The 16,731-nt window shown below is 34.0% G+C and overlaps 1 protein-coding gene and 1 pseudogene across 1 annotated transcript; both read right to left on the reverse strand.

The window, feature by feature from the left end:
* Window positions 1–5,055: 5,055 nt before the first annotated feature.
* Window positions 5,056–5,991, reverse strand: LOC131415686 (olfactory receptor 6C1). The gene has a single exon (XM_058557503.1). The coding sequence runs from the start codon at window positions 5,989–5,991 to the stop codon at window positions 5,056–5,058; it is 936 nt and encodes a 311-aa protein (XP_058413486.1).
* A 7,265-nt stretch (window positions 5,992–13,256) lies between these two features.
* On the reverse strand, window positions 13,257–14,210 carry LOC131416549 (olfactory receptor 6C3-like; annotated as a pseudogene).
* Window positions 14,211–16,731: the final 2,521 nt, after the last annotated feature.

Genomic DNA, 16,731 nt, shown 5'->3' on the forward strand with positions numbered 1-16,731 from the left:
AAATATTAGCAGATTCCATCCTTGTAATCTAGGGGAGCCAGCATTTCTGATAGCATTCCCTTTGCCACTGAACAAGTATGTTTTCTATTATTGGCATTTTTGTATTATCCTTCCATTTTTTCCATGGGGAAGATACTTATTTAACCGTAGAGAGGGAGAAGGAGCAAATACAAAAAAGAGAAAAAAAATCAGAAAGTGTGTTAAAACTCTTTGGCATAGTATCTACATAGATTTTCCTTGCACAAGCTACTTAATATTTTCCCTCTTCTATCTGCCACTGGCTCAAGGGCAATAAATCAGTGAATCAAATTTGCTAGGATAGAAATATAAACAACATGCTAAGGAATACAGAGCATAATACACATTATTATTGAAATTGGAAAAGGAAGCTTGGGGGCCAGTGTCCAATGAGACTAAAAAAAAGTAATGAGAACAAACAAACAATACAAAGTATGAAGTTTTTTTCCCTTAACATTATTTTTCAGACAGAGATTAGCAACCAAATATCTTAACCCCTGATGCAGATTTCTACCTAATACTTTATGCCATTTTTTTTTTTTTTTTTTTTTTTTTTTTTTTTTTTTTTTTTGGTGAGGAGATCAGCCCTGAGCTAACATCCGCCAATCCTCCTCTTTTCTTGCTGAGGAAGACAGCCCTGGGCTAACACCTGTGCCCATCTTCCTCCACTTTATATGGGACGCCGCCACAGCATGGCTTACCAAGCAGTGCGTCGGTGCGCGCCCGGGATCCGAACCAGCGAACCCCGGGCCGCCGCAGCGGAGCGCGCGCACTTAACCGCTTGCGCCACCGGGCCGGCCCCCTTTATGCCATTTTTTTAAATTGGTAATCTACCACATTGTACTAAGTACATTCACTAATTCCATTATTTTCAATCTGTCTTCTGATAAGAATAGTTGGTACCATAATACAGCTAATACTTTATACTTTTTTTCCTACTCACTCTTGCTTACCAGGAATGGCAATTGAAGAGTTTCTCGTTTTGATTCATTCGTGTTGCAATACATAAGCCAATTATAATATTAGGATTTAGTACCTTCTGGCTCCACTCTTGCCCTTTTATTCAACATAGTAGTGAAAGTCCCAGTAAGAATAATTAGGTTACATAAATAAATAAATGGTATCCCTATTTTCAGATGACATGATCTTATATATAGAAAACCCTAAAGACTCCAAAAAAAATTGTTATAACTGATAAATGAATCCAGTAAATTTTTGGGATACAAACTCAAAATTAAAAAATCAGTTGTATTTCTATATACTATTAATGAACTATCTGAAAAGGAAATTAAGTTAAAAACATCAATTAAAATAGCACTCAAAAGAATAAAATACATAGGTATAAACGTAACTAAGGAGGTAAAAAACTTGTACACTGAAAAATAAAAAACTAATGAAAGGAATTAAAGAAAACACAAACCAATGGAAAGACATCCAGCATTCATGGATTGGAAAACTTAATACTGTAAATATGTCCATGCTACCCAATGTGATCTACAAATTCAATGCAATCCCTGTCAATTTACCAATGGCATTTTTTACAGAAATAGAAAAAAATAATTCTAAAGTTCATATGGAACCACACAAGACCATGAATAGCCAAATTAATCTTGATAAAAGAGATCCAAGTTTGCTTCCAGGTTTGAAAATGTATTAGAAAGCCACAGTAATTAAAATGCTATGGTACTGGCATATAGATACGCATATAGACCAGTGGAAGAGAATAGAGAGCTCAGAATAAACACACATGTACAGTCAACTGATCTTTGACAAGTGTGCCAAGAACACACAATGGAGAAAGGTTAGTCTCCTCAACAAAGGGTGTTGGGAAAACTTAATATCCACATGCAAAAAAATAAAATTGTACCCTCATCTTACACCATACACAAAGTCAATTGAAAATAGGTTTAAAATTTAAGCATAAGACTTATGATTTTAAAAATCCTTAGAATAAAATATAAAGGAAATGTTTCATGATGTTGGATTTGGCATTGATTTAATGGACATGACACCCAAAGCATAGGCAACAAAAGCAAAAATAGAAAAGTGGAACTCCATCAAACTGAAAAGCTCTTTCACATTAAAGGAACAATCAACAATCAACAGAATGAAAAGAAAACCTATAGAATGGAAAATAAAATTTTACAAACTCTGTATCAATAAGGGGGTAATGCCCAAAATATATGAGGAACTCATACAACTCAATAGCAAAAACCGGAAACAAACAAAAACCCCTAATCACCTAATTAATAAATGGGCTGAAGACTTGAGTAGATATTTTTTCAAAGAAGACAGAAATACAAGGAAATAAATGGCCAACAGGTATATGATAGATGCTCTATGTCGTTAATCTTCAGAGAAATGCAAATCAAAACTGCAGTGATATATCACCTCACACTTGTGAGGATGGCTGTTATCAAGAAAACAAATGACAAGTGTTGGTGAAGATAAGGAGAAATTAGAATCCTTGTACATTGTTGGTGTGAATGTAAAATTGTACAGCCACTATGAAAAACAGTATGGAAGTTCTTCAAAAATTAAAAATAAAACTATCAAGGGGCTGGGCCGGCCCCGTGGCTTAGTGGTTAAGTGAGCGCGCTCCACTGCTGGCGACCCGGGTTCGGATCCCGGGCTCGCACCGACGCGCTGCTTCTCTGGCCATGCTGAGGCCGCGTCCCACATACAGCAACTAGAAGGATATGCAGCTATGACACACAACTATCTACTGGGGCTTTGGGGGGAAAAAATAAATAAATAAAATCTTTAAAAAAAAAAAAAAACTATCAAGGGGCCATCGCAGTGGAGTAGTGGTTATGTTCACGTGCTCCGCTTCAGTGGCCTGGGGTTCACAGGTTCAGATCCCAGGCTCAGACCTATGTGCCGCTCATCAGGCCATGCTGTGGTGCAGTCCCACATACAAAATAGACGAAGCTTGGCACAGATGTTAGCTCAGGGACAATCTTCCTCACACACACACACACAAAAATAGAACTATCATGTTATCTAGCAATCCCATTTCTGGGCATATATTTAAAATAATTGAAATCAGTGTCTCTAAGAGATAGCATTTCCATGTTCTTTGCAGCAATATCTGCAATTGTCAAGATATGACAGCAACCTAAATGTCCATGGAAAGATGAATGGATACAGAAAATGTAGTAACTCCATACAATGGAATATTATGCATCCTTAAAAAGGAATGGAATCCTGTCGTATGTGACAACAGGGATAAAACTTGAGAACATTAAACTAAGTAAAATAAGCCCATCACAAAAAGATAAATACTGTGTGGATGCACTTGTATGAGGTACCTAAAATATTCAGAGTCATCTAATCAGATAGTAGAATGTGGTTGCCAGAGAAGGGGAGAGGGAAAAATGGGGGAGTTGCTAATCAATGAGCATAAAGTTTTGGTTATACAAGATGACTAAGTCCCAGAGATCTGCCATACATCATTGGGCCTATAGTTAACAACACAGTATTATGACCTTAAAGTTTTAAGTGGGTAGATCTCCTATTAAGTGTTCTTACCACTTTAAAAAACATAATGTGTACATACTCACAACTATAATGGTTAGACATAGAGAACAATTTTAATAATTGCTACAATTTATTGATAGCTAATTATGCTACATGCGTTACAGATATATTTCCATCCTTATAGTAAGTTATGTATACCTGATTGACCTGCTATTATACTTGATTTACTGATGGAGAAAATATATGCTTAGAAGTTATAGAAACCTCATTTGTCAAATATTTGTCTTATTTAACATACAAATTATACTTCAGACAGGAGGAAATCAAATAGAGAGACTGTTCATAAGTTTCCTCTAATATTTTGAATCTCCTTCAATTTTCTGTCACTTTCTTTTCTTTCTCAACAAGTCCTGTGCTGTATCTCTCAATTGAATATGTCACATAATGATCATTAGGAATGTTGCACCACTAATTAAGATTATATTTTTTATTACCAAAAAATAGTTTATATAATTTAGAATACGTTTTAGTATCCATAATTCTTTTTTCACCTTTATACACACACTGACACACACACATATCTTTTCAAAATACTTTAGGTACTCACTAATACCTAAAGTAGAATGAATTGAACAGTATTTTAACAGATGAAATCCTCATTTTATATAAAATGGAAAACCTTGCTTTGTTATGAAGTTTTTATTAACTACAAAACTTAAATGATTTTGTTTAGGTATAAAATAATTTGGATTCATACCCTATTTCAAACTAGTCCAAATCTTGAGAAGGAACTGTGTATGTTCATATACATTAAATACATGTGTATGTACATAAAAGCAGAGATCACCTTCTATGGAATTAGAGAAAGTTAACTCGCTCTATATATCTAAAATGGTTATTTCTTTTGTCTGTATGTATGTATCTACCAATATCTATTGAGTTGCTATGGGATTTGAAATATGGAGATCTATTTTGCACCATATCTACACAAGTGTATAGTGTTAAAGGTCTATGCTTTTTTGTCAACATGTAAATTATATTGACTTGCCCTATTAAAGTGAGAAACAGGTAATGTTTCTTGGTTTTTAAATGAAAGTATTTACATTTTTCAGTAAATTATGTGGCATTTAGGTTTTATACCTATAAGACAGTGAAAGGAATGTCTGTCAGATATAAATGAAAATCACAAAATTATATTTTCTGTGTAAATTAAAATATTATATCAATGTTTATACATTGTCTCTTCCATTCTTGGTGATCATTTTTCTTTCCTAAACAAAACTCAAAATACAGTTTTACTTTTTAAAATAATTATTGTTTAAGAAGTTGCAACTAACAGTGTTCAGAAGAATGGGAGTCAGAAAGATATAAGAAAAATTATTTCATTGAATGAGAAATATATTAAACAAGTGCGCTCGTAAATTACCAGAAAAAAAAGGAAGAGAATGAACAAGGATGACAGGGAGGCCATTCTGATTTGAAGAAGCTACTGAAATTTCAGGTTTATATTTTTAAATTGCCCTGCAGTGTGTCTCTAACTCATGACACTACATCATTTCATTTGCTCATGAAAAATAATCTTCTTTTCATGTCCATGAAAGCTCTCTTGACTTGCTGATTCCTTAGGCTGTAAATAAAGGGGTTCAGCATGGGGGCTACTGAGGTGTTTAGCACAGCAACTCCCTTGCTCAAAGACACTCTGTCTTTTGCTGAGGGTTTAATATACATAAAAATGCAGCTGCCGTAAGAGATGGAGATGACAATCATGTGGGAAGAACATGTGGAAAAGGCCTTTGTCCTCTGACGAGTAGAAGGAACTCTTAAAATGGTTCTGATGATGTATACGTAGGACAGAAATATCAATGCCAAAGTGAACATTAGTGTGAACACCGCACAGGAAAACCCCATTATCTCTAGGAATTCTGTGTCTGAACAAGAAAGTTGCAGCAGGGGAAAATAATCACAGGTAAAATGGTCAATAATATTAGACCTACAGTAATCAAGTTTTAAGAGCAACATGAGTGCAGGGAATATGATTAAGAATGAAACTAGCCATGAAGAGAAGACGAGGAGTGTGCAGACTCTCCGATTCATGATGGTCATGTAATGCAGAGGTTTGCAGATGGCAATATAACGGTCATAGGACATGGCAGCCAGAAGATAAAATTCAGTGACTCCCAAGAGAATGAAAAAAAATAACTGAGCAATGCAATCAGTAAAAGAAATGGTTTTATCTCTTGAAATAATGGTGCCCAGGAACTTGGGTATGCTGACAGTCGTGAATGAAACTTCTAATAAAGAGAAATTTCTGAGGAAGAAATACATGGGGGTCTGGAGGTGGGAATCCAGCAGGGTGAGAGTGATAATGGTCAGGTTCCCAATGATGCTGAGCAGGTAGGTGATGAGCAGAAAGACAAAGATCACCACCTGAAGCTTTGGGTCATCTGAGAGTCCCAGGAGGATAAACTCTGTTGTTTCTGTCTGGTTTCTCATTCTTCAGTTGCTTATTTGTTTTTCTCCTGCCAGACCTATGGGAGAAAGCACAAAGAACAAACTTGAAGAGTGGCTTACCACATATCCATGTGTGGAACCAGAATTTGGCTGAAATGTTATGTCATTTCACCCCCAGGAAAATTTAAAGCAACTTGATAATGACAATGATTCTCTGATTTCCTCCATTTTACAGGTGAAAACTTTTTGGTTGAGGCAGACAAAAAAATACTATATCACAAAGCTTGAAGTGGCTGGGCAGGGATTTGTTCCTAGGCTTTTCTGACCATAAATATTACCTGTGAACTCTGAGAGATGTGCCCACGAGATTCCTACCCAATGAGAACCACCTTTGTGCTGTTGTTCCAATCCCTATACAACTTTCTCCGTCTATGTAAGTTAAAAGTTCATGTACAGGGGCCAGCCCGGTGGCACAGTGTTTAATTTCAGCACACTCCACTTCCACGGCCTGGGTTCATGGGTTCGCTGGACAGACCTACACACCACTCATCAAGCCATGCTGTGGTGGCGTCCCACACACAAAATAGAGGAAAGATGGGCACAGATGTTAGTTCAGGGCCACTGTTTCTCAAGCAAAAAGAGGAAGATTAGCAACAGGTGTTAGCTCAAGGCCAATCTTCCTCACCAAAAAAACCCCAAAATGTTCAATTACATTGAGAGTTGCCAAAAATGGGAAAGATATTTTGTTATGTTTTTAAGTGACTATTTTGTCTTCAGCTATCTATCCACTTTTGCTAACACTCAGCTTTGCAAACTCCTACTACTACCTCGTTGGAACTCAGAAATACTAAAGTCATCGCCAAGAGCAGTTTCAGATATAGAGACAGAAGGGAGAAAGACATGGAAAATAATTTAAACTGGAAGGACTTAAAATTGAGATTGATTACATCTGAATCCCTGGCAATATTTTATGACATTTCAGACTACTTAAATGTCATTTTCATGACCTTTATTTTTATACAAATTATTTCCCTTTCTATTTAAAATGACTATTATTATTATTATTCTATTGAAAAATTTCCCTCAGTTAAAGAATTAGATAAGTGCTATCCAAGACAGCTAGGGTAATACTTTCATTTCTTTATTTGTATGTGTTTTTAAAATAGTAAGCTTTAAACTAGAAGGATGTGCAACTATAACACACAACTATCTACTGGGGCTTTGGGGAAAAAACAAAAGGAGGAGGATTGGCAATAGATGTTAGCTCAGAGCCGGTCTTCCTCAGCAAAAGAGGAAGATTAGCATGGATGTTAGCTCAGGGCTGATCTTCCTCACAAATAAATAAATAAATAAAATAGTAAGCTTTAATTTTTCTTTTTTTAAAATAAAATTTAAATGGTATTACCAGAGATATTTCCATATGGAAGAATGAGGATATCTAGGTTTGAATCCAAACCTCTTACCAGGTCTGAAAATCACTTAGACCCTCTGTTCTTGATCTATAAATACACAGTTTATTCTTCTGTACACAAGCCTGTCTCATAAGGTTATTGTGAGCATTAAATGAGTTAATATACATGCAGCATTTAGAAAGATGCTTAGCATTTAATGAGAGCCTTGTAAGGTTTTGTTCAATGGAGAAAATGTTCCCTAACCACTGAGCTGAAAACTTTGGGATTAAGATGATGTCCTGTGTAAAAGCTGTGTCTAAAATCAGTAGTAATGAATAAATTTAACACCAAGAGAATCACATAGGAACAATAACAACCAACGAAAATGAAGTAGAATCACCTGGTTATACAGTACCTGTCAGGCATTCTAAGCAAGTGAATCTGAGTCTTGTTCTTCCACTCTGTGTGCATGGTGACCTCTCCCACCATGATGTATCTGACTTCTCCACCCCATCACCATCCGCCATCCCACCCACACACACAATCCACTTCACTCAACTTCTGCTAGGATTAGATCACCACATTTGAGGCATGTTAGATATTTGCAGCCTATGAAGCTTGCTACCAATGGCCACTTCATTTCTCTGCCCCTCAATAGTAGTAGTAATCTTTCTGAGAAAGATTGTGAAGCTTGCATTAAATAACATATGTATGTATAACTGGCAATGTGGGTAGCAGATTTCAATGACACTCAAAATCACCACTTTTATTATTCCTACAACGTTAGGTTTAATACTCATTGTGTGAGTTCCATAAGAATTCTTCTCTCATTCTTCCCAACCCCATGCTGAAATCTCCTGTGAACTCCTCCACTACTCTGGCATTTCTGAAAGTTAGGACAGAGTCTTATCTTCAATGCTCTGCAACATAATCCAATGCTTAGTTTAGTCATAGTAGGTTTAAAATAAACACTTGTCTAATAATTAATGTTGACTTTGTCGTTGAATCACACACTGTCATCGGGTGCAGTTCTCTATTTTATGCTAAATTCTAGGCCATATATTACATAGGTTGTATCTTTGTTTTACAAGATGTATTTTCCTACTTTACCTATTTTTCAAGATGTATTTATCTACTTGGCCTAAATTTCCTGCAGTAAGTAAATTTGTAACAAAGACGTGTAAAGGGAGCCACATTTTTTGATATGTACTTTAAAAGAAAACATCATAAAATGTTATTTCAAAATTACTTTCATTAAATTTCTTCACAATTCATCCTTTTAATTAACTTTACTCCTGCTCAGTAACATCACTCTTCCTTCATCAGGGTTTGCTTTTCATTGACAGCACAAGTTTTTCATAACATCTTGAAGTCACAAAATACATTCTCATCAGATAGACAAGATTTGGTTTCAATCTCAAGACTGAAATTTCTGCAATAACTTCCTGGCATTGGAAATCCAGGTTTTTAAAAATATATATACTATATCATTATCATTCCATAGTGAATAATGTATCATTGCACTATATTTTTAATCTTATTTCAACTTTTTTTGCATATTTGTATTTCCTCTTAAGTGTCTTCCTAATTTGAACACTTTTCTGAATAATAGTACCATGACTTATACTTTTTGACTATTGATTAAACCTGTGAAGGAATGCATGAGAAGCTACGAAGATGTTAGTAATTATTGAAAGTGTTCTTGTCAGCATCACTGAAAGTGAATATATAGCCAGTCTTCTAGGACCAGAGAAAACAGGCTTAAAGAAACTCTAGCAAGTGATGATCCAATATCACGGAACTGGGGTTGGTATACTATTCTTTTATGTAAAAATGTGTATAAAAATTCAGTGGATTGTATTCATTCACCAACATCAAATAAACCTGATAACAATTATCTGCATTCATTCATTCGTCAGCCTTTTGAAAGTAATAAACTTCAATGTTTAACAAGGTGCCTGTGATTCCTAGAGCTTTCAGCCATCCCAAGGATGCAGAGTATGAAGTCATGCACAGTATGAAGGCTATCTCCAAGCATTTAACTCATCTTTTCAGCTTTTTATTTCTGAATGCTGATCCATATTTCCTCCTGGAAGAACGTAGTTTAGGTTATTAAGCTTTATATTTCTTTCCAAGCATTTCAACAAAATCAATTCTTTTTTGCCTTCTAAGAATCCCTGAGACAGAATCTTTGAATTATTCAAAATGAAAATTAACATTAGTGTTTCATATTTGTTAAATAAGATGGCTACAAAGCATCTTGAAGGAGTCATTCTGAAAACATCCTCATATTTTGCCCTTTGAAAAGCCCTACCATCAAGTTAATATTATCAATAACCCTTTAGATAAACTAGATATTAATGATTTCTTTGATGCCCAACGTGAGAAAGGGATTCTTTCTCACGTTGGGCATCAAACACCAAAGGATGTTTCTTTGACAGACTGAGAGAAGAGACTTAGACTGGTTCAATTTTATTTTTGGTGTGTTTTGTTGTTGTTGTTTTTGTTTTTAATAATGTTTTATATTGCATTGTGTGGAAATATCCCTTAGTAATGCAATAACTTTGAAAGTCTAATTGTTTCAACTTTTTCTACGTTTACTAAATTTTCTCTTCTTCTCTTATACTTCATTAGAGGTCATTAGAAAAAATTCACAAATCATATCTCCAAAGCAACGTGCTTTATTGACCATATCACTCTGTTTCTTTCTACTTTATGCGTTTAAAGAGTTGTTCAGGGTTTGGGTTAGTACATTAGAGAAAAGGAAAATTGTTTAATTCATTGTTGTGGGTAACATCTAGTTCAACTTCATAATTACTCTAAATTTAATTTAGGCACTGCTCAATTATTCTGGGCTTCTGGCCGTGACACAGGGTTCCTTTATGAACTTCCCTTTGCCTGGAAGAAACAAAGGCTACACAAGAGAACCCATCCAGTAGTTGGAAGGATTGTTTTATTAGATGCTTTTCACCTTTTTTTTTTCCTCTATTTTAGATGGCTATGTCCCTGAGAAATCGGAATCGTTTATATTTCTTCATTCCAATAATGATGGACAGATCCGATGCTCAGCATTCATGCAGTGTTCATAGAATAAAATCAAGGGAAAATAGACATCATGACATCACATTTAATGATAATTTCAGAAATAGTAATGCTCATATCTGTTTATGGCGAATATCAACGCATAACCTCACACTTTTACTTCATTCGCTAGCCACATATAATTTTAAGAAACTTAAAAAATAATAAGATTATGTCATCAAAACACTATTAATTTCTTATTTACGACATTCTAGGGTAAATTTTTATCACAGAAAGTATATGGGTTTTGCAGTTAGAGAAACATGGGTTAAAAATACAAATGGGTCACTTAATTGATTTGTGACTTTGGATGAATTACTTAATTTCTTTAAGCTTCAGTTTTCTCTGTTTAAAATGGAATTTAAATTTCAAGGGTGTTTTGGAGAATTAATTGCAATAATATAACTGAAAACCACCTATAAATCATGTGGCACTTAATATTCTTTAAGAGTAGTTGTTTTATTTACTTTATTTTTTCTGTCACTTGGAATTAACTTTGGGAAGGATATTCATATTAATTGTCATTTAGCAAAGATGTTATTTATTCCAGTGAAATAATAAGGACTTTTGTATTTTACCTCACTGAGCTCTTAAAACACACCTATGAAACTTTTATCTTTATTCCCAAATAAAGAATTAGGCTCAGAGAGGTTATTTACTTAGATATATTCATATAGCTAGCAAATGTCAAATATAATCTCTGACTACCAAAAATTAAAATCTATTCTCTTAAACAAAGTAGTACATAGCCTATATTCAATTAGAAACACGCAGAGACTGGGATAGTAATTTCCTGCCGTTAATATAGAATAAATAAATTGATATAATAAAACAAAATACAATAAACTTTTTATACTTTTTAATATACCCAGTTACAAAATAAAACTCCAATATATCTTATTTAATTTGATTAAAAGTTGAGCTGACAAGTAATGAATCAATGATAACACTTGGGAGACTTCCGTTGCCTTTTGTATGTCCGACTTACCTCTGATTTTCTTACAGGCTCACTATCACTCAGAATATCTGGAATATAAAAAATATTAGCAACTGCCAGTGTTGTAATCCAGGGAAACCAGCAATTCTGAAAACATTTGCTCTCGTTGAATAAATTTGCTTTCTACTGTCAATGTTCTTATCTTAAATGCTCCATTTTATCCAGAAGGGATATATTTCCTTGACTACAGAGAGTGAGAAAGGAGAAAATATACAAGAGAAAAAAATATCAGAAGGTGTTTTAAAACTCTCTGGTATGGTTTCTACACGGATTTTATGTAGCACAAGCCAGTTAATTTTTTGTCTATTCTCTCTGCCGCTGGCTCAAAGGGACTAATTCAGTGAATCGAAATTACCAGAACAGCAATGTACGTAAAACACTAAGGAATACAAAACATAATACACATTAGTATTGAAATTGGAAAAAGAAGCTTGAAGGACAGTGTCCAATGAGATGGAAAAAAAGCAAACAACACTATGTGTGAAGTTTGTTTCCCTTAACATTACTTTTCAGACAGAGATTAGCAATCAAATATCTTAATTCCTGATGCAGAACTCTACCACATTCTCCATGCAATTTTTTAAACTGGTAATCTATCACATTGTACTGAGGACATTCATTATCTCCATTATTTTTAACCTGCCTTCCAATAACAAGTTTTGGTACCATATACTGCTAATACTTTATAAATTTTTCTCCTGCTCACTCGTGATCCAGAAATGGCAGTTGAAGAGTTTCTTATTTTTATTGATTAACGTTGCACTTTACATGCCAATTACAATAATAGGATTTAGTACCTTTTCTGAATAGACTATAATAATATAATCATGCCCAAGTGAGATAATATTAGTGAAAAAAAAACAATAAAATTGTGCAAATCCTTAGTAAAAACTATGCAAAAATTTCAGGTCCTTATAGAGTTTCAAATATGCATAAAATAGAACAAACACAAGTTTTTTGTTTATTTATTTTGCTTTGTTTTTTCAAATCAGGCTATCATATTAGCTATTATAACTCAAGACCTCAGGGAAATTACTCAACTTTTCTGAGCATCAATTTACACATTTGTTAAAAAGAGATAATCCTGTCTAATTTGGTATATATCTGTAAAAATTAAATAAGATCTGGTATAAAACATACCTAGTTCATCTTATGGCACAGAATAAATGCTCTCTATAGAAGAGCTATTATTTATGAAATTCCTATCAAACTTTCAGGAGGCATAAGAGTAATGGTAGTTGCCCAAATATTCTTCTTCTTCATCTTTTTTAAAAAAATACAGATAAACAAGGAGAGTATGTAAAATGAGACTAACACATGCCTTCAGTATAACTAAGAAATATAGGATATTATGAATTTCAAATTATTTGTAAGAAGGAAATTAAATATCCAAGTCCATCAGATGAGTGGGAAGAATTTAACAGATACTGCAGATAGCATACAAAAAATATGATTGTTACAGATATTTAATTTATTTCATATATCACATAACTTTAAGAAAGACACTGTTATATTAGTTAACAGGAAATAATATTTAAGAGTAAGTTGGTTAAAACAGTGTACACTCCTTTAGCCATTACAGTATAAAATATTTTTATTATTCAGAAGAATCAGCAAAGTAACTTATGCTCTATAGCCACTGGTTTTCTATTCAGAATTGTAAATAAATGATTACCTGGAACCTATAGATAATTTGAAAGGAAGACACAACATAGTCACTTTTAGGTTAAAAAGAAAGCTGAAGCAAATGAGCTCAGCGTTGCAGGTGTCTGTGAGATGGATATAGGAGGACATTGTTAAAGTTAATTTGTTTATTGTATCTTCACAGTGACATTCATTCATGTTATACATATTTTCATTTGTTTCTAGGAAACTACTTTATGAACCAAGTTTTTGAAAGCATGTTTTACTTGCTGGTTCCTCAGGGTGTAAATAAAAGAGTTCAACATGGGGACAATTGAAGTGTTGAGAATAGCAATTCCTTTGGTCAATGATGCTCTTTCTTTTGCTGAAGGCTTGACATACATGAATATGCAGCTTCCATAGGAGATGGAAATGTCAATCATGTGAGAGGAGCAAGCGGAGAAAGCCTTTTTCCTCTGACTGGCAGGCGGGATTGTCAAAATAGTACTAACGATGTACATGTAGGAGAGAATCACTAATGCCAGTGTGAACAGCAGGGTCATGAAAGCAAAGTGAAAGCCAATCATCTCTAAACGCCATGTATCTGAGCATGAGAATTGTAAAATGGGGAAATAGTCACAAGAGAAGTGATCAATCACATTGGAAGCACAGAAATCTAACTGGAGGATAAGCATGAGTGGTGGGAAAATAGTAAGAAAACTTCCTAGCCATGAACTAAAGATGAGCAGGGAGCAGATTTTCTTGTTCATGATGGTGGTGTAATGGAGAGGCTTACAGATTGCAACATAGCGATCATAGGACATGGCGGTTAGAAGAAAAAATTCAGACACACCCATGGAGATGAAGAAAAATAATTGAGCTAAACAATTGTTATAGGAAATGGTCTTGATTTTAGTAATGATTGCCCACAAAAATCTTGGGATAGAAACACTGGTGAATGTAATTTCTAAGAAGGAGAAATTCCGGAGGAAGTAATACATAGGAGTCTTTAGATGACAGTCTGTCAAGGTGAGGATGATGACGGCTAGATTTCAAGTGACACTTAACAAATAAGCTATAAATAAAAAGACAAAAATTACAACCTGAAGCTCTAAGTTGTCTGATATGCCCAAGAGTACGAACTCTGTAATCATTGTGTGGTTTCTCATACTGACTTTTTTCTTTAAGCAAAATCTGTTGGTGAAAAACAAAACAAAAAGAAAGAACAATGAATTGTACATGAATCATTTAAATGTTGGTATTAATAGCTCCAATGAAATGAAGAGGTGGACTTTCTTCCCTGTAGCATTTTTGCAATATCCACTCCTATTAAAGCAGAAAAATTTCACATGTCCTTCATTGAAAAAGAAACGTATTCACAGATCTATGTTAAAAGTCCCCACATCAGAGACTTTACATAAAACCTCTACAAATACCACATTTTCTATTTGTGCAATATAACTTTTAATTATATGTTTCTACAACAATATTTATGCATTAGTTTGGGTATGAAAACATCATTTTCCAGTTTTGAAGACCGTCTGCTTTTAGGACAGAAATATCTAATTTTGGGTTTCAATTCTGACGTCATTTACAAACTTTATTGTCTTGCATGGCTTTGGTGGAAATTCATGACTCAATCACAATTCTTCAACTTAGTATTGGCTATGACTATTTTTATTTTTAATGTATATTCTTTTAAATATGACCAACAGAGATAAATATGTGCAGAATCACAGAAATATAGGACTAAAATTACCCTGATTGTAAACAAGAGTAAAGTTCTTACTAATAGGAAAGAAAACAGAAGCCAGTGATATTGATTAATGCTCACATAGATAGAGCCATATCAATAATATAGTTCTACAACATACTGATCTGTTTGTATCATTTTTATGTTCCTTACTTAAATTAACAATTGACTTTTTTTTTTTTTTACTATATTCACTTTTTCTTTTTACTTTTAAACTTGCCTGAGGACAAGAAGGACCACATAAGGGCGTTTTTTGATGCCAAATATCTCATTGCCTTCTTTCTAGAAATAATTAGAATAAATAAAATTTTCTTTAAGGTTTAGTTTACAGAAACCACAAATCACTAAAGTCTAATACATATGATTTTTACCTGCCTTGTTCTCTCTTTATTCTTAGCAATCAGCATTTTATCTATGATATAGGTTCTCAATAGTATTTGTTGTATCATTCTCTTTCTACAGCATGAACTGGGTTAGTCAGCAGGTGATAAGCGTCAAAGCTGGTATTGTGCCTTTCTTCCACTTATTTTTCCTGACAATCAAGATTCTCTTCCATTAGGAATATACGTATTTTGTCATTAGCATATCAGCAAAATTGGAAGATCAAAGTCAGAGACTGTTACTGTGGTTTGAACAGTGACTGAAATATTAAAACGTAAAATTAATAAGAATAAATATGTTGAAGTGATAATGTGAGGATTCCTGCAATTTATTCCAAGGAAACAAACCCTTGGATAGGAGAACGATAAAAATACATTTTTAGACAAATAGGAACAATACTTACTTTCTGATACGTCCAATGATTCCAGTCAGAAATATAATCCAAGATTTTTCTTAATTTACTTAAAATATGAGATGTAATGCATTCATACTATACTTCAAGATATTTTTTGTCATTTACTTCAGCCTTCCTCTATTACAAAAAAGCCTCTCACATAGAAAAAGTACAGGATTGATGGCATGCAAGTTTTCTACAGCTTCTGTTATAAATAAAATAAATTTTTCTTTATCTTTTTTATCTTTCCGTACAAACATAAGTGTTGTTCTGACTTGAACTTCAAGAAGCTGCTATTGAAATCCTGAGAGTTCTTTAAATAAATTTCCAGGGAATCCTGCTGAATGACTGGAAAGTAAAACCTTTCAGAGCTGCCTGGATTAGATGAAGACTGAATACTATCGAAACATAAAACAATTTTACCTTGCCTGGTGACCATATAAATCCATAAAAGACCAGAGCGAGGAAAGCGAGGGTGCAAGGAGAGAGAAGCTCAAGAAATAGAGTGATGCCATGACATATACTTTTCTGAAAACCTAAGCAACATAGTCAGATGAAAGTGGGAGTGTACCAACCACCTTATGCTATCAACCTGGTCTCCCTTTGGCTGCACTTCATTTTCCTAATTTGCACATGGCACTCAGTCCAAACTCAGGAGATAACTTGTTCTCACTTCCTTTGGGGTTGCTTAAACACAGGGCTGAGCTACACCCCAGTGGACCCTTCACTTAGGGTAGTACCCATGTTTTAGTCGTCTATACATCTCCACCAGCACAAAGCAGAATTAATGAATAAAAAAGCATTTTAGTATCTTTAAAAGTCAGAAGAGTACTTGAGACTTTATTTTTAATTTTAAGAGTAATTATATGCTTAATATTATGAGCAACAAGTGTCAGAGAATCAAGTATCAAGTCAACAGTGTATAGTAACATGGATGGCCAACCAATGTTATGTTTCCAACCAATCCTCCATGTGTCCTGAAATCTTCAAATTAACCAATATTAAATACTTACAGTATGTTCTACCAGATATTTTTTCCATATGTTCACTCACAAACACAATCACATTCACGTGCTCAGAGAGATATTTTTCCTTATACAATTTTACTACACAAAATATTCTGTAATTTTCCTTTTTTCAGTTAACCCCATATAATGGATAT

Source organism: Diceros bicornis, chromosome 17 (genome assembly GCF_020826845.1).
Source record: "Diceros bicornis minor isolate mBicDic1 chromosome 17, mDicBic1.mat.cur, whole genome shotgun sequence".
In the NCBI taxonomy this organism is placed as follows: domain Eukaryota; kingdom Metazoa; phylum Chordata; class Mammalia; order Perissodactyla; family Rhinocerotidae; genus Diceros; species Diceros bicornis.